Source organism: Oratosquilla oratoria, chromosome 17 (assembly GCF_046742065.1).
Source record: "Oratosquilla oratoria isolate Oo_2021 chromosome 17, ASM4674206v1, whole genome shotgun sequence".
Taxonomy (NCBI): domain Eukaryota; kingdom Metazoa; phylum Arthropoda; class Malacostraca; order Stomatopoda; family Squillidae; genus Oratosquilla; species Oratosquilla oratoria.
In genome coordinates this window covers 13,445,756-13,471,315 of record NC_134793.1, presented here as the reverse complement: position 1 = coordinate 13,471,315, position 25,560 = coordinate 13,445,756, and the positions used below count along the sequence as shown (strand labels likewise).

The window sequence follows — 25,560 nt, the reverse complement described above, 5'->3', positions numbered from 1 at the left end:
ATGTGGGTCGTTGTTGTTGTCGTTCCTTAGACTGTCTGGCCGAGCAGTTCTGTCTCCCTGTGGAACGCCTCGGCTGGAACGGGGTTTTCCCACAAATCCCTTATAGAGTGTACATTGTGTTGTTGGCGTGCATGATTGTGTACATTGCAATCATCCATAACGTATTGTATAGTAAGGGGTGAAATGTTACATCCTGGACAGTTATCTGCGATGCTGTCATTCAATCTCTTCTGGTCACTTAGAAGGGCTGGATAGTGGGCACACCACAGCTTGGCCAGGCGGGGAGGGGATTCAAAGGAATGTATATCAGGGGGTCTGGCGTGCTGATTCTGTCATTCGTTGCATATGTTCACGCCATGTGATTACTCCACACATTAGCGTTACAAGTGGTCATCTGTACTCGAACTTATTAGCATCCGTGTGCTTTGTGAAAAAGTAAAGGATAGATCTAGTACTGAAACGACCTCTACCTCGCCTACGTGAATTGCCAGGAATCGTCAGTAACTTTACTCACTCCCGACAACCAAGAATCAAAGAAATACACAGTTGTAAAATAATATAGTAGACCCACAATGGTGTCTCGGTCTCCACTCGACTGTAAACACGCACTTAGTTAAAACGGAAAAAATTCAAAAGACAGGAACTCCCGACATTTCAATGGCCAACCAAACCCGCAATGGTACAGTAACCCACGCATTTGCTTAATCTAATTTCCGCGTTGGGCCGGGAGACGGGAGTCCTGGATTTTGAAGGATGCTCCAGTGTTTAGTATTGTCTGTATAACTTTGTAACAAACCAGTGACTGTTCCGTGAGACGTTAACTCGCTGTTAACAACTGTTCCACTAATTGCAAATCCAACCTAACACGTTGCATTTTATTTCATGCGAACGGAGTTAATTCGCTTGTCTCACGTGATAGTACATACATACATACATATACCAAAGGCTTTTTCCCCTTTACACGTGGGGTAGCCAAAAAGAAAAAGGCATAGAAATCACTCCCACCCATTTCATTTCCCATATATTCCACTCCCCTCCACCCTCCTTCCTATCTTGGCGCCTCTTGGATGATGGGTCATCCCTGCATCCTGTCCACTGCCCTGGGTCAGAAGCAGTGTCGCAAGACACAGCACATCCACAGCAAGGCCGCTTCATAAATTCGGCGACTCCCCCTCTCTGTCCCCTCATGCAGAAAAGGAGAAGACGGGGAAAAACCCCTTCGGGCTGCGTCAAATTTTTTCTCATACATATTTCCTCACCCCCCATCCCCCACCCACTCCCCCTCATGCATCACAGCCTCATCTATACACAACCCTTCTCCATTCACCCCTATCTTCTGTCCTCCCCCGTCCTTCCTCTACAGACATTCCTCTCTTTTGTAAAATATATATTTTTCAAAGTCCAGAACAAATTATACCTACACGGTTTCTTTTGCTGTAGTCCGAGATGACTTGTATAACTTAGTCGGGCAATGGTGTTGTTAAGTTTAATGTATATCCTCGCTCTCAGGGGTCCGTGTTGATGGTCGCATTTCTTGGAAACAAACCCTTAGAACAATGGTTCTTAAACTTTTTCAGTGCTCTTAGTACCCCCTTGATTATCTGAGAAAAATTCATCGTACCCCCCATCTAATACAAATACAATACAAACATATGAAAAGGATTAGTGATACAAACCTTGCTTTGCTTTCTCATGGTATACAGTACCATGCACTGGGACTATCATGTCTCGTACCCCCCCCCCAGGGTTCAAGGTTTCGTACCCCGAGTTAAGGACCACTGCCTTGGAGCCATGGAATACCCAGCTCATGTTTCTTCCGCGAATATTTTCTCTTACATATTCTAAAGCTGTCCCTTCCCTAGCATAGTCATGCACCAAGACTAAAGGTTAAAAGTCTCTCCAATAGTTTAGACTAGGGGTCGTCAACGATCACGCATGCGTGCCAAAAAATAGCACGCCACAGGGTTGATCCTGGCACGCCATCTGGTTTTTTAAAACTTGTGACAGTATTAAGAAAAATCACTACTTCAAATAAACGAAATGTGATAAGAAATCAAACTAGAACCAGATCGTCCAAATTTTAACATGTAACCATCACTAACCATCACCAACCATGCACGTGATCCAGACACACGCAACATGGTACTCGCCTTTGGCAAGACCTCCAATCTTGCAGACTTCACCGATTTCCCCATCTCAAAACACTTGACTCAGAGCAACGTAAGGTAAACAGGACACCCCGCAGTGTCGCCACACGAGATACCCAATGTCACCAGATAGACTCATTGAATCTTTTCTCGTACCTACCCCAATTACATTACCGTAAATTAATATATACACACCATATCTAACCACACCCACCAACCATACAACCCCTATACAACGGAACCAACACTCATAACTATATTTGATGACTAACACATCTCACATATGGCAACCCAAAAACCTACTCCACACCCTTTATTACCGACGGCTGCGCCGCCGAAAGGGAGGAGTGCTGAGGTCAAGGCCAGGCACAAGGAGTGCCTAGGTCACGTACCTAGCACTAGGGCTCCCTAGGTCAAGGATCTAGTTGGTAGAGGTAGGGAGACCCTCTCCCTTATCTCATTTACATAATCTTCTTACCTGAGAATAAATCCTAGAAAGTCCCACCGAGACTTTACATCACCCGCTAAAACACCATTTCATGTAGCAAAATATATATGTTTGGTTAAAAACATTTACCGGCAACTCCCACCGTATTAAAACATTAAATTGCGTACCTAAAAGAAACACTATTGGCACGCAGGGTTCTATACATCAAAGAAACTGGTACAGTCTCTTCCAAAAATTACCGACCCTTGGTGTAGACAATAGTATCACCAAAAGAAGTCATAAAATGTGAAACAAACACAAAGGACGTGATAAAATAAAATAAAAATAAAAACATACCATCTTAACCAGGGACTTTGTGCCCACTAGAAACATTTCATCAAATTTTTCCTCGAATATGAATTCATAAATAACAACAAATTTTAGCTGCTGTGGAGCAGCTTCGACGGCCTTTGATACGAAAAAAACGAGACGATAGCTTACCAAAATTCTGAGCTTTCTTAGAGAAAGACAAATTGAATCCGACAGTTTACAAAAAATTGGTGACCAGAAATCAATAGTCTTCAAAATGGAACCAGTGTTTACTTTTTGGTTTTAACCCATTCAACTCCGATGACAAGATGTCTTGTCATTTGGTCAAATAAAACAAAAAATCATAAAACACCAAAATGTTTGATCAAACACCAGAAAAATATGACGTCAATCCTCGCTTCGCTCGCAGCGAAGCGAGGATTGACGTCATATTTTTCTGGTGTTTGATCAAACATTTTGGTGTTTTATGATTTTTTGTTTTATTTGACCAAATGACAAGACATCTTGTCATCGGAGTTGAATGGGTTAAAAACACTTCATCTACTCGTAGTCGAACTCCAGTTGCTAGAAGAGTGTACAAATACGATCTAAGCCTTACCTGGGACAGGTGTGACCGCTGTGACAGGTGCGAGCGCTGTGATCGCCCGGAGAGCGTCCTGTGAACCGGGTGCCGGATAAAGGAAGAACGACGTGACGTCATGTCGGAGTCAGACATCCTGGCCAGACGAGCTTCCTCGGTGGCGTTTTCGATGTCCGTCTTCAGGGCTGTGCTCAGAAGCTGTTGGCGGAGGAGAAGCGGGGTCTCAGCCATGCTGGTACAAGAGGGCGGTCCCCCTCCCGGGCTGCGAAGTGGCCTCGAAGTCGCTTACTCTCTCAGTCATTCACGAATTCGTAAACACGATCACTCAAAGACTCACTGTCTGTCTCTCTCATTGGATAAGCCACCAAAGAGTGACCGACTCCACACTGACTTAGTGAGTCATTATTGACTCACCACTGATTGGCTGACTCACTTAGTGAAAGACATTCATAATTGACTCATGACTTACTAATGTGTAACTGACTCACTCTGAGAAACTGCCTCGCTCACTGACTCACCAATGAATGACTTACTATTGACTCACCACTGAATCACTGATTCACCCATTAACTCAACACTAATTCACTCATTGACTCTCTTTTGCCCTGACTCTTTGTCTACGTGTCTCCCTCCCTCCCTCTCTCTCCCGCCATTTCCCCGTATGGAGTATCAAGTGCCTACTTTTTTATGTTGCATGACCAGAGTCATGCAACATTCTTTTTACGATCGGAGACTAATTTCATATATGTGTGTATATATATATATATATATATATATATATATATATATATACACACATATATATATACATATATATATATATATATATATATACATATATATATATATATATATATATATATATTCTTCTTTTTTTCTTTTTTAAGCCCTCCTTTCTGATTCTTTCACCACCTCAAAGGCTCCTTCTCTTCGGTCCATATGGTCTCCAAGGATAGAAACACTAAGTATATCATAGGCTACGAAATACTAATACTCCCTTTGACTAACACACACACACACCTGTATACAGTACCAACACATTTAGGCACACACATACTCCTTCGTTACGTTTGCGTGTATGTGTGCGTGGGGACGTATGCGTGTGTGTGCTGTGTACGCGTGTGCATGTGTGTGCGTGTGCATGTGTATACGTGTGCGCGTCTACATGTGTATACGTGTGCGCGTCTACATGTGCACACGAGGCTCTAAATCAAGTGCACATACATTCTGCTCTACAGGGAAATATCCGTTGCTGTTACAAGTCCACCACACTTGAATAATAATAATAATAATGATAATAAAATATGAGAAAATATCTGAGATACAAAGCCAGACAGCCAGCTGTTATGGAGGGAGCTGCCATGCACTGGACTGGGAATATGGGAATTTCTTGCAATCAACAATAGGAATCATGTAGTTCATGCACTTCATGCAGTGTGTCTACATTCGACCTGTCCGTTCCAAGTCGACTTACTTTTATTTTCAGCCATTTTCCGTAAATAAACATTCAACCAGTTATCCGGCACAAATCCATATCCGTAACCAAACATTCGGTCAGTTTTCAGAAACAAATCTATATTCCATGATTAAACATTCAACCAGTTTTCCGTAAACATTCAGTTATCCGGAAGAAATCCATATTCCGTAACCAAACATTCTGTCAGTTATCCGGGACTAATTCATATTCCGTAATTAAACATTTAATCAGTTTTCAGAGATAAATCCATATAATGTAATTAAACATTTAATTAGTTTAATAAATTATAGATTCATCTATCTAAGCTTATCATATAATCTTGTATCTTACTCGTATCTGTAAAACTCACTCTATTGCTACGGCGGACACATTTGTCTATTAAATATTTAATCGGTTTAATGAATTATAAATTTCTCTATCTACTTATTTTTTCATGTATCCGTGTATCTTTTTATTAATTCATAGATTTCCCCTGTAGAATGTGATTTAATTGCTTAAAACGTCCACTGAATCAGTTATAGCTAAATCACTACGTGTAGCCCTACCTTTTTATTCGCTTATGAATAACCCTGTAGATTTAAAGTTTAGATTCCTGACCCCTTTGAAAGTAATCTGATTGCCTAAAACTACCATCCATTGAAACAGTTGTAGCTAAACTACTACACATATCCTACAAATATTTCGAGAATTATGTACGAAAAACGTTTCTCAATATCTCCTCTTAATACGTCATGTTTTCCCTTTGTCAACAAATTTTACTCAATAAACAATATCACTGAAAGGGACCTACGATGTATACCTTCAAAGAGAATGGTCCTGAAAGAAAGACATCGAAGAGGGTCATCTCCCCTCTATCATCTTCAAAACCCATGAACTTCCTCACTTCAATTTGAGGTGCAGCCCCAAGGGGCTGACGCTCGGTCTCAGGACTGCTCCCAAGATACATCGATTTCGACTTTGCTTCCCTCATATTTCCAATTAGAGAGAAATGACAACCGATGACTGATCTGCTACCCGATGACAATGAAACTGTCCCACACTAATAAAACATATACAATCCTCCAGCGTTTCTCCTCAGAGAGATCTATGAGAGGGCCCGGGGCAATGATATATATATATATATATATATATATATATATATATATATATATATATATATATATATATATATAATATATATATATATCTTTTTCAACCACATATCACTTTTAATTCCGTACCATCGCAAATGAGACTGAGAATCGCTCGAAGGAGGCATCCGTTGGAAATTGAAACGTAGACGAGCCGAGGATTCGAACCCAGCTAACCCGTAACAAAGTTACATTGACGTAACCCAATACGCTATCAAGAGAGATAGCGTATTGGGTTACGTCAATGTAACTTTGTTACGGGTTAGCTGGGTTCGAATCCTCGGCTCGTCTACGTTTCAATTTCCAACGGATGCCTCCTTCGAGCGATTCTCAGTCTCGTTTGCGATGGTACGGAATTAAAAGTGATATGTGGTTGAAAAAGATATTAATTGATCACTGGGAACCATTCAGTGTGTATGTATATATATGTATATGTATACATATATATATATATATATATATATATATACACACACATATTTATATATATATATATATATATATATACACATACATATATATATATATATATATATATATATATATATATTTTTTTATATATATATATATATATATATTACGGGAGAAAGTATACGCTGGACTCGACGTTCGTCAATTTATTCCGACGTTTCGAACCCTGTCCGGGGTTCGTCTTCAGGGACAGGGTTCGAAACGTCGGAATAAATTGACGAACGTCGAGTCCTGCGTATACTTTCTCCCGTAATAATGGTTCCTGGACTCCAGCTATTTACGAATATATATATATATATATATAAACTCACGCTTTTGCTTATTGAAAATCGATCATGGGAGCTAGACTACGTTCAAAGAACATTCAAGTCTTTGCTTTCTTGCAAGATGTTTACTAGCTCCTTCCTAGAATTTTGGCAAAGTCGGTACTACTGGGAACTATTCCGAGCCAGTTCGTAATGATTTTTGAAAAATAGTAAGGCGGCTTATCATGCTATTTTATGGTTGTGTATTGTCCATACTATTTCCACATAATACTTTTATGTAGTAACTTGTAACTCATTGTGCAAATGCTAACTCGCTCACCATGAAGTTGAAATTTATGACATCCACAGAAAAAGAAATATACTTGATATATGAATAAATCATTCCCTTACAGATTTACCCTCAGGAAACTAGTTGTTGATCTCTTCCTCGATGTAAAGAACTCCTAATTACACATTACTTTAGCTGATCCAGTAAAAATGAGTACGTTGTGACAATGAAGAATTATATGCAGTATATTTGGATATTATACAACCACTTAATAGTATGTTAGGCCTCTTTACTGTCTCAAGAGGCCTTTGCTTGGTCAGCAAATATGCAAAGGGAAAGTACAACTTTGCACGGTGTTCGTTTCATGGCTTCATCGTGCTCCACATGCCCGGAAGAAGCAACAGTTGTTAGTACTCTTCATGCAAATTATCCATTTGTGTGTTTATTGTATCGAGCATTGCTGGCAGGGGGCGTTTGGCACGCAATATGCCACCACTGTCTGTTTATGTCGTGAAAGCGACAGAGATACACGACTCTGGGCATTAACACCAGCAGTACGAAGTGCGAGAGTCGCTTGCTAGGCACTTGTGACCAACTGACTTCCGGTCACGAAGACATACTGTAGTTCGTGACAGTAGTTCGTGTAAGTTAAATTGAGGAATGAATATGTTAGTTGTCCCTGATTGTCCACAGGCAGAAGGGCTGGTCTAAGAACCAGATTCGGCTCTCCAACCCAGTGCCCCAATCGCAAGAACATGGATTGGATTAGAGACAGATTAAAATTGTTCTGACCAAAGTATCTCCTATCACGGGGTTTCCCCCAAGTAAGCCTGAACCTTGGCTCCTCAGCTTGTTCAGACTATATCCCCGTTCATGCCAAAACAGTCCCCTGACCCAAAACAACCTTCCCAACTTACTACCCCATCAGCACCCTCTACTTCCTCTTCATCTCCCAGAAAAAAAACCATCCCGCGGTTGTTCTGACATAGGTAATTCAGTCCAATAAAAATATCGGCCTGTCTCGTCAATTAGCTCTAAACTCTTCTATTCATTGTCCTCATCTTTCCCTTCCTCCTCCCCAACCTAAAGTCCCCCTTTTGAACCTAGCTCCTCGCTGAGGTCCTACGATCTTCACCTCGGAGATCGTGAAGCCCTGCGTCGTGTCATCCTGGTAGTGTTCGTCAGGCTTCTCCAGGGGCGCCAGGGAATCCTCTGCGTCGTCGTACTCCTCAAACATGTAATAATCCCCAGAACGAATCGCTGTAGGAGGGAAAATTACATCAACACCATTAGAACCCTTTGCATTGGCATCAGACATGAGCACAGTTGGGAAAACAAATTCAACGACACTTTGCCACCAATTTCTGGTATTTAATCGGAGTTCAAGGCACATGTAATTGTTAAAATGTCTGCTGTTGATGGCTTTAGCAACGAGAGCAAACAAGGGATGTTGTTTGTTCCTTTGTGACATGTTATGATACGACCGTTTTCTATGTCTTCGATATGAGAGACACCAATATTCCTTTCATACCAAGTGTCGATGAACTTGTTGCCTCAATTGTGCATATTTTAAATAATGAAATATCGAAGACATGAAAATGTCTCTTAAAGGCATTAATGTATTAATTTTATTGAATTGGGTGTGGAAAGGGACCAGAGTTAAATGGTATTAATACAGTTTACCTCGAGCAATAAGAAATATAATACCAAATGTCCCCCCAAAAGGCTTCCCTTCAACTTAAAGATGGACATTTTTTGACGTTAGCAAGAACTTTTCTTCTTAGTATTAACAAGAATAGACTCTGAAAACATGAAGGACAATATCTTCTTTAGCTAGACACAATTAAGACTTTAGGCATTAGAAATAGTATATCTATATCTATATATCTTATTACAATGTCCATAAAAAAGTTATAAAGTTTGTACATGAAGAAATGTATAAATGTGAAGACGTATCTGAATACTTACTTGCATGTATCAATATTCCTTAAATGTATACACATATTTTGCACAAACCTTACATACATGTCTGTATGGATTAGAAACTTACTTAAAGTATGCATGTATTCGAACGAGTGCTCGACTTTGATATCATAAGAATCCACGGGAAAACAAGTATAGACACAAACATCAAGAGACAGAAGTAAACATAGGGGCAAACACGTGAACGCGAACATACACACACACATATACACATGAACGCAAACACATACACATGGACACACACACAAAGCTGTGCGTGTCCGTGTATGTATACCACCGCTGCCACCAATTTGCTTCCCATGTGTGCACCTGGAAGGTACACGAGGAAAAATAATACATAGTGGTTATTTTTACCATAAAATGCTATACTAAATGTGAGTATAACTTATATAACATATCTCTTCACCCGACGTGCGATGTCTCGACAATTTGTATAACAAGATTGATCCCACAGCTGTCATGGAGGTCTCGTTAACTGGGTTAAGCAACTAAATATGTGAAATAAAATATACTTAGATTTAATACAGTGAACTAATGTAAATCAACCACATTGGATTATTTTCTCACGGATGCATCTAATCCACCCATGACTGGAATATGCAGCAGTGGTATGATCCCCACACACAAAGAATACAAGATGGATGTAATGCGGGGAACTGGAGCAAAAATTGCCTCTATTCTGACAGACGGCAAAGGGAAATATTTTAAAAACTCCCTTTGCTAACTAATTAAAGGGGTGGACAATACTGGCAGAGGTGATTTCTATTTAGAATGGGAGAATGACAGGATGTAATGGAAAAAAAATGTGAGGTGCCTGAAGATAGAGAAACAACCTTCCATTCACATGCGTCAAATTTTATTAATAATCAAGAGAAAATACTAAAACGTATATATACTGTATTATATTATATATATATATGTATATATATATATATGTGTGTGTGTGTGTGTGTGTGTGTGTGTGTGTGTGTGTGTGTCTGTGTAAATTAATTTAAAGCCAAATTTGAAAGATGATGACAAAAACGATTGTGCATTTTCCTCTCCGTTACAATTAGACACACTAGGTAAACATGCGCGCACGCGCACACACACACACACACTGAGATACACAGAGACGGGACAGTGCGAGATACAGAGGTACTAGGTAGATACACAAACAAACAAACAGATCGATCCATTTAGAACACGATAATACACCGAAGCATTCAAAGCACAAACCCAGTCTTAACTGCGGGCCGATTTGTACGAAGGGGTAATGTGACGGTGGTTCTATATACCTTACCTTGGGAGTTTAGCCATCAAGGTGGTCAGCCACCTCAAGCATCGGAGGATCGCCATAAGCGAAATCACAACAACTGCAAGTGCAGTGTCGCAGTCAGACTTAACCGGCTACAGTTCTCGTCAAACACATACCATCTTCGCTGTGGATTACCTTAGCTAAACGCGGGCCATTGGACAAAGACTAACCTGTTTAAGCGATCCACGTGAGTGACGTGATAGATATTAACTTAAACGTAAAATTGTGCGTCAAAGGAGGTTTCTTGCTGTGTGCTACGAAGTCTGAAGCGGAGTTCATGCAAGCATTAAAAGATATAAAAGAACTACACAGGTCTTTTCGCCCCTCCCCCAACCCTCCCTAATTAAGTACAGTGGAGATACGATACTCCTTTGTACTTTATATCTCACCAGAAGTGAAGTCAGAAATCTAATCGAACTTGAGCACTGCATTATAAGGATCCTTTCACACGAATCGACTTTACGCCGTGCGCCGTCCATGACACGACGTCGTTCTCTAAAATAACCATGGTGTCTGTAGACGTTTTCACACGTGGTCATGGTGTGTGAAAGCGTCCATAGACACTCATGCTTATTTGAAAGTACGACGTCGTGTCGTGGACGGCGCAAGGCAAAAAGTCGATACGGGTGAAACAATCTTCAAGGAACAAGCTGCCGATAAAATATACAGAGAAGCTCTACAGGGGGTGCAAGAACAAGAACAATTACAACGAACATAATTTTTTACAATGCAGCATTCAATGAAAATATATATATATACCTTGGAGATATGGACGATCAATAACAAATGTAGCTATGTTTAAGCTGGAACAAAATCACTGCTAACACTATTACAAACGATTAAATGACAACGTAGTCAGCGAGTCCGAAGCCGCTGAAATAACGTCCGATTTCGTTCAGGCCAGGAGGCATTGAAAACGACACGCCGGGGACATGGTCTCAGAGGTGACCCACAGTAATTATTGTGCTAACATACATCTACGACTTTTTAACATCCAATCAAGTTCTCCAATCGTTCGATTAACTTCCCCTCTGTGTCTTTGTATGCTCTGTTGCGTGTCACTTAAACGAGGAAGGCCATCGAACTATATATATATATATTATATATATATTATATATATATATATATATATATATATATATATATATATATAAATGAATTAATAAATCTCGACCCAGCTGGCGGAACACAACGTTCGTCATCCCGGCTAAATTATACATATCTATACACAAAAAGTGGACAAAACTACTGTCATGCCGTTTTGTTTGTGAGAATGTTGCTTATACGAATTGGTCACCACACAAAGTCAGAAAATAACTATTAGAATCACCTGTCTCACATTGGATGTGGTGAAGACCCCGTCTTCGCATCAAGTAAACAAAATAAATGAATGAACGAATGAATTAATGAATAGATAAATGAATAAATAATGAATAAATAGACAAATGAATAAATGGATACATAAACAAATTAATAAACAGATAGAAAGACAGAGAGATGGATTGATTGGTAAGTGTATAAATTGATGAGTAAATAGATAAATAAATAAACAGATAAGTTAATAGAGAGATAATTACAGGAATGAATAGATAGGTAAATGAATGAATGAATAAATATATAGATAAACAAACAAATAAATAAACAAATAAAAATAAATAAATAAATAGATAAAAGTGTTGGTAAGCGTTTGCGTGGGTGCTGGGCGGGTTTGGGACGTAGGTATACGTCAGGGTGTGACCCAAAGGCTTGTCCACGTAACCAACCAGGCAGCTGAATGCCTGTCGAGAAGAAAGAAAACAAACACAGGTGTCGCCCCAGATGCTCGGGGGTCTTCGCCTCATCTGTCCCCAATGCTACCTATCAATCTAGATGGTTTGACGGTGTGTTTGTGTTTGTGTGTATTCGTGTGTGTGTGTGTGTGTGTGTGTGTGTGTGTGTGTGTGTGTGTGTGTGTGTGTGTGTGTGTGTGTGTGTGTGTGTGTGTGTTTTGTCGCACTAAACCATATACAATCTCACTCAATGATGCGGCAAGACCTGTAAGACCCAAGTTTTGCGTTTTTCTGCAGCGTTACACATGGAACTGTATGTACAAGTACTCTATACACAAGAAAAAAGCATCAGACCCAAAGTGGTCCCAAGTACGCTCAACGAGGAAATAAAACAATATATTTTTTTTTCTAGAAGACTACACTCCTAGAGGCAGCGGTTATCTAGGCACAGGAACAAGCAGCGTCTAGACATCACATGGTGCATAAACAGGGAGACTAGGCGAACTAGGCAGACTAAGAGGACTACGCTAACTAGTATGACAAGGCGGTCAGCCGTGCCATGCACTGTGTTACGTTACATGTGTGATGTGACATGACAGGCGAGACGGTGGACGTGGAAGGTCGGTAGGTGAAGTGGTCCCTCAGCCACGGGGGTCCGATGCTATGACTCCCGATGGAGGCGCGATACGAGCGCTCTCCGCGAGCCGAGGAGGACGTCGGGTAAGGCGGCGGCGAGAAGACGGGGAAGGAGTCGTCGGAAGGAGAGGTGATGGGGGCAGGGATGGGGATCAAGTGGGAGGTCATCAAGGATATGTGGGCAGGCTCCAAGTAACCTTCGAGAGAGAGGGTCATGTTGGCCGAAGAAGGGGTGGGCGCCCCTGGAGTGACGCTTAGGGCAGGGGGGCGAGGTGACAACTGACGGATCTCACTGCCACCTGCAGGAGGAGCGAGGGGGGGAGGACTGGTCACCTCAGACGGTAGGGGGCTACTGACATTGGAAAACTGTTCCGAGGTGTTCACTGCAACGACACATGAAAGGAACAATCAGAGACGCCTCGAGGTCTCGCAATACGACGAAGAAGGAGGAATTACGACCTCTTGTCCAAACCCTACAGTCCGGAGACTCGAACAAGGTGATGCCTTGGTCCTCCAGGTTGAGGGTCATACTTAAGTGTCACTGATCAAGACGAAAAGAGGTACAGTCTCCTCCCCGGAGTGTAGGGATTGGACCTTACTTCCATTACGGAGTGCCCCTTGTCACGAACTCTATAGTAATTCACCAAAAGAGGGAGTACGTCATACATCAACATATATGCGCTTTACACAATTTTACACGACACACTCCAGTTCCTAACATGCAAGCTTCACCCTTCCAAACATGGCAACAACTACTGTAGGTTCTGTTGTGGCAAATGACGGACGATTCCATTCAGCTGAGAGGGGAGGTCACTGGCCTCTAAAGACGTCTCGATCGGTAAAACGCGCTCAAGAAAGAGCCCACCACACTTTCAACAGAATAGAATCGCCCGGATTTTCTCACAAATATACGTCAACCTTGTTGAAGGGTTTGGCACTAAAAAAGGCATAACATAAGACCAACAACCTTTAACGACAGGGCACTCCATAATCTAGGAAGTTTTTGTAACGAGGTCTTTTACCGGTCGGGGTAGCCACCCGCACTCACGGGATAGGGGCAGGGCAGGGCATGCACGTGCGTACGCGCGTCTTTTGCACACAATTGAACATGAACACTTGGGGATGAAGGGATATATATATATCTGTGTGTGTGTGTGTGTGTGTGTGTGTGTGTGTGTGTGTGTGTGCGTGCGCGAGAGCGCACTTTTGTGTGCACGCGTATGGCTGTGCACTTGTGTATTTCTGCGTGAACATTGTTCTCCAATTTGTCATGTAGACGGAGAGAGAATGAAAGACTATAGACAGCAATGTATGTGTATGTGTGTGTGAGAGAGAAACAGAGAGAGAGAGAGAGAGAGAGAGAGAGAGAGAGAGAGAGAGAGAGAGAGAGAGAGAGAGAGAGAGAGAGAGAGAGAGACTGTGAGTGTGTGTGTGTGTTATGTGCATATGTTCGTACACATAAACAGCCCACGCAGTGCCCGATGAAGCCAAGCCAGACCAAAAGGGGGCATTAGGGTGTATACAGTAAAAATAAATCGGGTGGAAACACCTCTTATGCCCACAGCGTGACAACAAAGTATGTGTGACGGCCCTTGATCAAAGGCGTTACAGGTTTACATTTACTAAGAAAAGCATCAACACCTCTAGAATGCAAACATACCAAAAATTGCTCATGATGCTCAGGTTGCAAACATTCAAGATTACATTCAGTTATCAAAACTGCCAACATGCCCAATCATTAGTGTGAACATACTACCAAAGTCATTAGTAACGACTTGAAAAAAATATTAGTGGCGTTTGGTTTTGGTCTAACAGCGTTTAGTGGTGCCTTAATGGTGGAGTGACGGCAAGACGGTTCCGATTATCTTGTTCGGGTTGTGAATTCTTGCCACTAAGTGGATGGAGGCAGCAGCAACAGAAAGTAGCCAGCTCCCCAAACTCACTTTCAGCGTGAAAACAAACACAGGCAGTTTAAAAGTGAAGATGCTCCAATCACATACTGTTTAAGAAAATGATGCAGATTTACATTTACTTGTCGAGAAAACAAGGAGCGGTTTGATCAAGTTGATAGTAATTACTCTCTTCAGAATAACAAGGTAATACAGTTCATATTATCATTTTTATATTTTTGTCCAGTCTCCCAGTTTATCAAGGCGTCTGCTGTATCTTTCATTATTTCTAAGTTACAACTGTGAACCACACTTAAACATGAAAAAGATATCGCTTTTATAACACTGTTCTAGCATCCGGAGGCTCACTGAATACTTGTAAGAGAAAATCTCCTTCAAATGGTCTCTGATTATAGACTGATTTCGTAAAATACATTGTTTAGTTTGAAGATGGTTTGGGAGGTTTGAGAGGTGCCTCATGAACGCTTGTTCTTGATGAAGAGCTCACGTGAAAGCGAGTAATTACTATGTAAACTGATCGGTCATGCCCGATGCCGACGTCATCTGACCAGAAACCTTGAACTTACCAGGAATTGGGCGACGCTCATGGGGTCGATTACGAAACAAAGAGTCAAACTTTTTCAAAGAGCATAGAAAAATGTGTTTAGCACCACGGAGAATCGATGTCCTCCATAATATCTCAGGTGTTTACCAGAAACCTTTCAATGCATTACGGCTGTGTGGAGCACCGTTGATGTTGAATCAACGTTTATGAACGTCCCGGTCACGTGACATAATCCCATAGGCATAATCTTGAATACAATGCACCCGTACAAATACATACACACAACGGCTTTTGTGAGGCAAATCATGAAAGCATACACAATCACAACAGATAGTCGGTTGTCCTGAAATAAAAATCGCGACAAAACGCACACCATGAAATAAGCTCAGGTTATTAGAGGATGAATATCTTAAGATCTACACAGCCTAGAACAAAACTACCTTACCAATATCCAAAGCAACATCACAACTTTAGAAATAAAATACATGCTACCGCTTTCTCTCTCCTTTTCTTTCCCACTGCCCTTTCTTTCTACACAACTTGTCTCTCTCTCTTGAGGATTTCTTAACCCTACATCATGACTGATAGTCACCCCCAAGCAAAAGCTTTGAGGTAGTCAGTTCAGATTGGGTCTAAACGAAAATGACATTAGCTGCTATATACTGTAGGTCAACTACTCAAATATAAACAACTGTCGGAATGTATCGATCTTTAAGCACCGTGGTTGAATGGTTGAATGAATGTGTTTGTGTGTGTGTTTGTGTCTGTTTGTGTGTGTGTGTTTGTGTGTGCCCATGTGTTTGCTAAGAGATGCTTTTAGGCAATGATTGATGACATATTCTAGTTGCTGTTGTTATTTACATGGGCAATTAAACTAGAAGATCTTTAGGCATATTTACTTTTCAGCCTGGAATGACATGTTTATATGAATATTTTATCCTTATTTTCACCATCCTGGTTCATTTACACATGATACCCTTGCAAGAGAGAGAGAGAGAGAGAGAGAGAGATGGGGAGAAAGAAAATCAACCCTTAATATTCTTCCCCTGAATTACCAACTTCCTATTCTCACCCATTATCCTGTCTTCCTCATCTGGTCGCTACAACCGATTCCCTTCTCCTTCTTGTAGTCCTTAGGCTTCCATCCTCCCTATATACCCATCTATGGCTGCCTTCCTAACCCATATATTCTGGCTCTGAGGTCTCACCCTTCTCGCTTACCTTCGTAGTGGCTGCGGGGCTTTCTGTAGGAGGAATCCTTCACCTTCTGCTGGGACGCCTTAATGCGCTCCATCTTCTCTTTGATCTTGTTCAGGACCTCCCTCTCTGCCGCTTGCTGCTCCGCGATCTCCTTCCGCATCAGTTCAGCGATCAGCTCTGCACCCCTAAATACGAAAAGAGATAAGAAAAGAACATATAGAAAGGTAGTTTTTTCACTTTCACTGGGGACAATTTCAATTCGTTTGCTAGTTGGAAGGATAAAGTTGTTTGTTGTTAGAGAGCAAAAAGTTTGAGAATGACTGAATATATTGTCAGTCTCAGTTTCTTCATCACTCTTGGCACCAATTCCTGCATGAGAGCCTTGCCCAAGGGTATCAGTTGGATGTGGTGAGGCAGCAATTGATTTCCCTTCTCGAACCTCGCTTTGAGATCTTGCCTACCTCTTTTTATACATATATACATATACCAAAGGCTTTTCCCCCTTATAAGGGAGGTAGCAAAAAAAAAAAAAAAGGCATATAAACCATCCCTAACATACTCATCTGCCCTCCATCCTCTTCCCTCCCTCTTATCTTGGCACCTCTTGGTAGATGGGTTATCCCTGCATCTCGCCCACTCTTCTTAGGTAAGGGATAAGACCCACAGGGCTGCAAAACCTCGAAATGGGATGCAAAATAGGTAAGAAAAACCTGCCCCCTTAGTCAGACTGAAATTCCAAAATGGTGCATTTGAGACAACAAGTCCCTTGACCCATGAAGTCCACTTTATCCCACTCACCTGGAGGCGAGTTCCGTTTGTGCCTTCATCTCCGTCACGAGGTGCTGGAAGTAGAAGGAGGTGAAGAGGCGCCTCTGGAGGATCAGGAACCCGAAGCACAAGCCGTCCCACATCAGACCAGCCTCAGTCTTGGGCACAGCACAGTCATCAGCCAGTTCTGCAAAGGGCGCCCAGTGGATTGCTGTTAGTCTCAGATCACCCGTCAGAGGGTGGGGTATTACCTACATCTTCTTCGGGTCTGTGGTTAAGAGATCCAAAGACCTGCAAACGTCGTCGAAGACCATATATTCCATAACGAACAGTCACCATGCTTTATCCAGTCCAATGAAGGTTCTCCTGAGGACCTGCTCTGCCTTTGTGGAAACACAAAAAACTTCATTCTATGCAATGTATATATTTATCATCAAGCAGCTCTGCTGTCTTATGTTCCATGTTTCTGCTCCATACAGTGCTGTTGGCACGCTCACTCCTTCATACAGTCTCCTCTTAGCATCCATTCCCAAATTTCTATTCCTCATTACACTTTTCAATCCACCAAGGCATTTACTCGCTTCTCTTAATCTACATTCTACCTCCACCTTTACTCCACCTTTTCCTGCCACATTTGCACCCAAGTATCTAAAACTATCCACTTCCTCCAGTTGCTCTCCCTTAATGCTCACTTCCAGATTACTGCCACTTTCACCCCTTGTACATCTCATCACCTTACTTTTACCCACATTTATCTTCAGCTTTCTTCTATCACACACTCTCCCAAACTCTGTCACCAGCTTCCTCAATCCCTCCTCCGATCCTGCCACAAGCGCAGTGTCGTCTGCAAACAACAGCTGGCTCACCTCCCACTTTTCTCCATTTTCTTTAACTATCTCCGATCCCTGACCCACTACCCTTGCATTTACCTCTAGCACTACCCCATCCATGTATAAGTTGAACAGCCAGGGTGACATAACACATCCTTGACGAAGTCCCACCTTTACCTCAAACCACTCACTCTCTCCATTTCTAATCCTGACACAAGCTCTACTACTCTCATAAAAACTCTTGACAGTGATAGTGCTAACAGCACTGTATGGAGCAGAAACATGGAACATAAGAGAGGAAGAGAGAAGGAGCTTGAATGTGTTTGAGATGAGGTGTCTGAGAAGTATGGTGGGGGTTACTAGGCTAGATAGAGTGAGAAATGAGGAGGTGAGGAGGAGAACAGGGGTGGAAAGGGAGTTGGGAGATAGGGTTGATGAAAGAGTATTAGGATGGTTTGGACACATGGAAAGAATGAGTGAAGAAAGACTAGTAAAGGAGGTATGGAAGGCAGATGTGGAGGGAGTGAACAGGAGGGGACGTCCTAGGATGAGGTGGATGGATGGGGTGAAGGCGGCTTTGGGGAAGAGGGGAATGTCTGTTGAGGAAGGACGGGAGAGGACAGAAGACAGGGGTGAATGGAGAATGGTTGTATATGGAAGATGTTGTGATGCATGAGGTGGAATGGACGGGGGATGGGGGGTGAGGTAGTGTGTGTGAGCAAAATTTTGACGCAGCCCGAAGGGATTTCTCCCCGTCCTCTCCTTTATATGGGGGGGGACGGAGAGGGGATGTCGCCTATTTAATGAAGCGGCCTTGCTGTGGATGTGCTGTGTCTTGCGACACTGCTTCTGACCCAGGGCAGTGGACAGGGTGCAGGTATGACCCGTCATCTAGGAGGTGCTAAGATGGGAGGGAGGGTGGAGGGATGTGGAGTGTTTTCGGGGATGGAATGGGTGGGAATGATTTTATGCCTTTTCCTTTTTGGCTACCTCCCTAGTAAGGGGGAAAAAGCCTTGGTATATGTATGTATGTATGTACCTCTGCTGTCATTCCTTGTATTGTGCTTGTGACCCCACCAACCCTACAATCCTGTGACCCTGCAATAGTATACAAAATTCACCATTTCTTCGTCTAAAAGTGAAAAAGAACAAAGCTGAGGTTCTCTGGATTTTTTTTTTTTTTCAAAACTAGAGTCTAGTACTGAATATGCCATCTCTCAGCCATGGCTTCAGCCTTATTTTCAGAAATGGACATAAATACTGGATCCTGACTGTACACAAAGAAAGAGTTAATAAATTCACCATTTATAAATTTCTTTCATTGCTTACCATGTAGATATATTTGAAAGATTGAAGATCCAATCTGCACAACATGACAAGTATCGTAGGTGGAAAAAATGTACACCATATGTAAATAATAACAAATGACGTCAAACAAAACATTTGAAAAAACTGGCAAGTCTATATAACACAGTTCCTCTTACATCGCCTATTTCAACATCAACGTCATGAGCATTCAGGTTGAGGAATGAACTTTACTCTTAGTTGTCATCCTTTGTTGAGACCTCATTTATCTTCGACCGACTTCCTGCACTCGTTTCCAGAGATCACCTTTACCTTTTGTAGTGCTCAAAATAATTTGCAGAAATCACCTTTGCCTTTTGTATAAAAAAAAAAAAAAAAAAAAACAGACTAACACTTAAGATCAATTTTTCTACATAAAGAAGACACTTCACAGACTCTTAAAAGACCAAATATCAGTTATACAAACACCATCTCTTTTACAGGAATCAACTATTTGACTATCCCACAAATATTTTTAAATACTAAACAATTATGTTAAAAGTATTAATTCATATTAAACACACAACACAAATATTTATATGGATATTATTAAACACACATGCCATTGCATGAGTTGTCATTAAGGTCTTTTACAAATTACAGGGTCACACGCCTGTTCTCGTGAAGGCGGATGTCAGATCACACTGAACACTGATACATCAAACAAATGCATGCTCAAACTTGGTATTCTCGTATAGAACAAATCACTCATAATAGCGACAAAATTCAAACAATTGGACCCAGCCTTGCATGAGCCTTTAAGTCCAGTCGCTCTGGACACCAGGCCCTCTGGTTTCACGTTCAGAGGGACCGGAGTTCGAAGCTCGCGTTAGGCTGAGTCTGATTGTTTATATTATCATTTTGTCCAGAGTTCCTGTGGTCAGTAACCTGATGAGCCGCAACCATAGAGTTGTATTTTATTATGATTAATTTAAAATAACTCTTAATATTTACTACAGGGTATGGAACCTGCTAGAGTGATTGCAGTCAGATCATGGAAAAATACTGTGTAAAATCTTTATGTTTATATTAATGTTTGGTGGGGCACTGTGTGGGTGCACATTACCATCATGACTCTAAAAGTTTTCACAAATCAGGGAAACTGTGGTTATCAGGTATAAAGAAGGGACGGGGCAAAGTTGTATGTGCCAGAATGACATGGGAACAGACAGTTGTGGGAAGATGAAGACACTAATGTAGGTAAATTAGGAATGTGGTTTGCGCGAGAAGCTAATCTGAGGCCCAATCCTCCGTCACTTTTGTTCTATGCATTTGGGAAGGCGGGACATGTAGCACCCACCAGTGACCGTTTGGGATCGAGTCAGGGCTACCAATTGGGTGAATGGAGTGAGACAGAAGACACGAGGGGAGAAAAGGGACTGAAAACAGGGCGAACTGGAAAAAGGCAACAGACATCTGGTATTGTTCTTGCATATTTTGCTCTTTGTTGCCAAACTTCCCAGATTTTATTCAGCTGAAGAAAGCCCTCCCACCACCCAAGGACTAAACAGAAATTTAATAAAATGTGAAATTACTAGACGAAAGTTTATTTCATACATTTAAAATTTAGGAGAAAAAACTAAACTCAACCCTTACTAGACGAAAACCTATTTCATATATTTTCTTCCGGAGGATCTTATTCAACCACGGCCCTGACCAATGCTATTCTGATGGTGTGGAGTCTATATTGCTAAATTAAGTCGTAGCCTTAAACTGAACAAAATAAGCAAATAGGTGTCTTCGTTGGAATTGCCATGGTCATCTTTTGTTTAATCTTTTCCTGGAAGGCAGCATTTATTTATATATATATATATATATATATATATATATATATATATATATATATAATCTCAGGGTTCATTTGTTACAAGCAGAAGGAGCTCTGGGCTAAAAGGGTTTATTGTCTCTGATAAAATCCTTTAACAAGATGAGATGATTTCATGGATAGGGCGCATAATTTACTCCAGAAACATCAGCATTCAACAAAACTAGTCATGTATTGAAGTCACAATTGTGGCTTTCCACCACGAATGAGAGATCTAACCTTCACTTGTCACTAAAAATACACTCAATATATTTTAGGTGATGGGCATTAGGTAAAATGAAAACGTATTGGAGGCTATGTGATATACTGTTACTTGGCAGATATTCTCACTGGCCGAGCGAGTTAGAGCGTCGCTACTTGCGGCGGAGGTCGAAGTGTCGACAGTTTGAACCCTGCCATCAATGTAAAGGGACTCAACCTTAAATCAATTCATCATCATTCGTGGGCAGGGCAGATCGTACTGTAAGAGTTTGAGCAGACGTTTTTGCGTGTAGATGAGTAAAGGATGGACTAAAGGTAGAAATCATGTCTAGATACTTGTACGAAATCAATCACAAGGTTATTTGTAATTACAATGAAGAATAATCTGGACGGGTAATGCCAAGGAGAAATATATAATGGATACGCATGGAAAGGCTATTAAAATAGATTCATATAATGTTTGATGTAGGACTTCATATCAATGTAGCAAGTTTCTGGTATGTTTGTTATACCACTGTAGCCAGGTAGCACTATCTACCCGCTACTTCAACCTAGTTCAGTAACAAAACCTTTCCAGTTCTTAACACTCTTGAAATAGCAGCATTCTTCTGACATTCAAATATTAGCAAAACTCACATGAGGTGTACAATCGTAAGACTTATTTGATGCATTTCAAGAACAAAGAATATACCTTATGCAGAGGCTGTATTTGCTCTCTTACATTACTTAGGGGTGCAGGTAAAGCGTGCATTATATTTAGCTTCGTACATGTAAGATCTCGATTTTGGTTATTAATTGGTACTGAGCACTGTCATTAAGAATTGTTAAGATATTGATATTCATTATGTAAAACTGCCAAACAGATTGAGTTTCATAGACCATCCTTCCTAATTTGTACTTTATAAAAAATAACTAATTGTATTTAACCAAAAGATTAATTATGTATACGCACGAGATGTTTCTGTAGATACTTAACAAGCATAATATCGCATGGAAACGTGAACTAATGCGGGGGTAATAAATAACATTACAAACTCACAGACACCATGCGCGTCGATTCGCACTACTATTACATACACACTCTACTGCTTCCTGATAGCCTCCACTACGCCAACTGCAGTTACTGTCCGCACATGCCGAATCAAGGGGTTATCACATTGGGCTATTTTTCCTCCGACATACTACCTCCAACCTCCATTTGAATATTAATAAAATGGTTTCACTTAAAGAAATCTAGATCTCTTTAAGAACATTTCAACAGTATGTCTAACATTCAAATAGTTATTGTAAATGAGGTCTTTTTTACTCAAACGAACTTTTAACAGTCAGTGTTGGTGAAGCCCATGGAAGCCCAGTGTGATAACCCTCTAAGCAGACCTCCCTTGAGCAACCTACAATCAGTGTACCATTTTTTTCTCTCATTCTTTCCTTTCATTACACGAGGAGATCTAATAAACTATACATACATACATACATATACCAAGGCTTTTTCCCCCTTCCAAGGGAGGTAGCCAAAAAGGGAAAGGCATAAAAACACTCCCACCCATTTCATCCCTGCATACACTCCACACCCCTCCCACCCTTCCTCTCATCTGAGCACCTCCTGGATGACGGGTCATCCCTGCACCCTGCCCACCGCCCTGGGTCAAAAGCAGTGTCGCAAGACACAGCACATCCACAGCAAGGTCGCTTCATTTAATCGGCGACCCCCCCTCTCCGTCCCCCTTTGCATATAAGGCGAGGACGGGGAGAAATCCCTTCGGGCTGCGTCAAAATTTACTCACACATACTACCCCACCCCCCACCCCCCTGCCCATTCCTCCTCATGCAGTCACATCATCATCCATATACAACCATTCTCCACTCACCTCTGTCTTCCGTCCTCTCCCTTCCTTCCTCAACAGACATTCCCCTCTTCCCCAAAGCCCCCTTCACCCCATCCATCCACCTCATCCTAGGACGTCCCCTCATGTTCACTCCCTCCACATCTGCCTTCCATACCTCTTTTACTAGTCTTTCTTCACTCATTCTTTCCATGTGTCCAAACCATCCTAATATTCTTTCATCAACCCTATCTCCCAAATCCTTTTTTTACCCCTGTTCTCCTCCTCACCTCCTCATTTCTCACTCTATCCAGCCTAGTAACCCCCACCATACTTCTCAGACACCTCATCTCAAACACATTCAAACTCCTTCTCTCTTCTTCTCTTATGTTCCACGTTTCTGCCCCATACAGTGCTGTTGGCACAATCACTCCTTCATACAGTCTCCTCTTCGCATCCATTCCCAAATGTCTATTCCTCATTACACTCTTTAAACCACCAAGGCATTTACTCGCTTCTCTCAATCTACATTCTACCTCCACCTTCACTCCACCTTTTCCTGCTACACTTGCACCCAAGTATCTAAAACTATCCACTTCCTCCAGTCGCTCTCCCTTAATGTTCACTTCCAGTCTACTGCCACTTTCACCCCTTGTACATCTCATCACCTTACTTTTACCCACATTTATCTTTAGCTTTCTTCTATCACATACTCTCCCAAACTCTGCCACCAGCTTCCTCAATCCCTCCTCTGACCCTGCCACAAGCGCAGTGTCGTCCGCAAACAACAGCTGGCTCACCTCCCACTTTTCTCCATTTTCTTTAACCATCTCCAATCCCTGACTCACTACCCTAGCATTCACCTCTCGCACCACTCCATCCATGTATAAGTTGAACAGCCAGGGCGACATAACGCATCCTTGATGAAGTCCCACCTTTACTTCAAACCACTCACTCTCTCCATTTCTAATCCTAACACATGCTCTACTACTCTCATAAAAACTCTTGACAGCTCCCAAAAGCTTTCCTCCTATCCCATAAATCTGCATAACCTCCCACAGTGCCTTTCTGTCTACCCTATCATAAGCTTTTTCCAGATCCATAAAAGCCCAAAAAACATCCTTCCCCTTTCCTATAGCTTTCTCACATATCTGTCTTACCACAAAGATCTGATCTACACAACCTCTACCCGTCCTAAATCCACACTGTTCCTCACCAATTACTCCTTCTGTTCCTCTCCTAATCCTCTCAATTAAGATCCTCCCATAAGCCTTCCCTACTACACTCAACAGGCTAATCCCTCTGAAATTACTACATTCACACTTGTCCCCTTTTCCCTTGTAAAGAGGAACTATACAGGCACTGCTCCAGTCCTCCGGTACTCTACCCTCTCTCCAGCAAACATTAAATAACCTCACCAACCAGTCCACCATCACTGCACCTCCCTTTTTCAGACATTCTGCATGACATCCATCCAGACCAGGTGCCTTACCTGCTTTCATCATCTTTACAACTGCCTTCACCTCATCCTTCCTTATTTCTCCTCCATTTTCCTCACTCATCACTCTCATTTTCTTCGCATTTCCCACTGCAGCTATCTTTCCTTCCCTATCTTCCTTCACATTCAGCAACTCCCTAACATATTCTGCCCATCTTCCCCTCACTGCCATCTCTTCCATTATCATCTCTCCATCTGTACCTTTTACCTTTTCTTCCCTACTTGATTCGCCTCCTCTTCCTCTCTTAATTTCTTTCCAAAACATCTTTTTATTACTTTCAAAATTTTCTGTCATACTCCTACCCCATTTCACATCTGCTCTCCTCTTTGCCTCCTTTACCTTTACCTTTACTATAAGTTCCCATTTAAAAAAACACGAAACTTATTGATGTGTTGGTTCTCATAGACATATTTTGTTCAGCAGAGGTAATTTCTTACCAAACCGATCTAATTTGGACTAAGGAAGGCCACTAAAATTGTAAATAATGCCGTTAAGATAAAGACAATGTGGTGCAATTGGTATTCATCGATAAGTGGTGAACCACTAAACTAAATTCCACTAAAATCGAGATCTTACTGTAACTCCCTTGTAATTCCAGATGCCTACATTTAGTGAACGGTTAATGTGGGCAGGATGGTCAGCCAATCACAGTCCTCTACTTTACTGCTCACCAATGACAACATGCAACGCAGAGGGAACAAGGGGAGAAAGTGGCTTATTTCTTGTGTTGATTTAAAGTTTATAAATCAAATTTCGTGCACACATATAATCTGTACCAAACATTGGACTCCATCACTGGAGAATTTGTGTTCGTGTGAAACTTACATTCCAAGCA

At 41.6% G+C, this 25,560-nt stretch overlaps 1 protein-coding gene across 1 annotated transcript in view; it reads right to left on the bottom strand.

The window, feature by feature from the left end:
• The window catches only part of Piezo (piezo type mechanosensitive ion channel component), a 168,269-nt gene that overhangs the window by 38,240 nt on the left and 104,469 nt on the right, over positions 1 to 25,560 (bottom strand). The window contains exons 26-29 of the mRNA XM_076200470.1: positions 17,234 to 17,390; positions 16,457 to 16,620; positions 8,232 to 8,356; positions 3,503 to 3,682 (exon numbers count right to left, since the gene is read on the bottom strand). Of these exons, the coding sequence (XP_076056585.1) occupies positions 3,503 to 3,682; positions 8,232 to 8,356; positions 16,457 to 16,620; positions 17,234 to 17,390 (626 nt within the window). The remainder of the gene's footprint in view (positions 1 to 3,502; positions 3,683 to 8,231; positions 8,357 to 16,456; positions 16,621 to 17,233; positions 17,391 to 25,560) is intronic.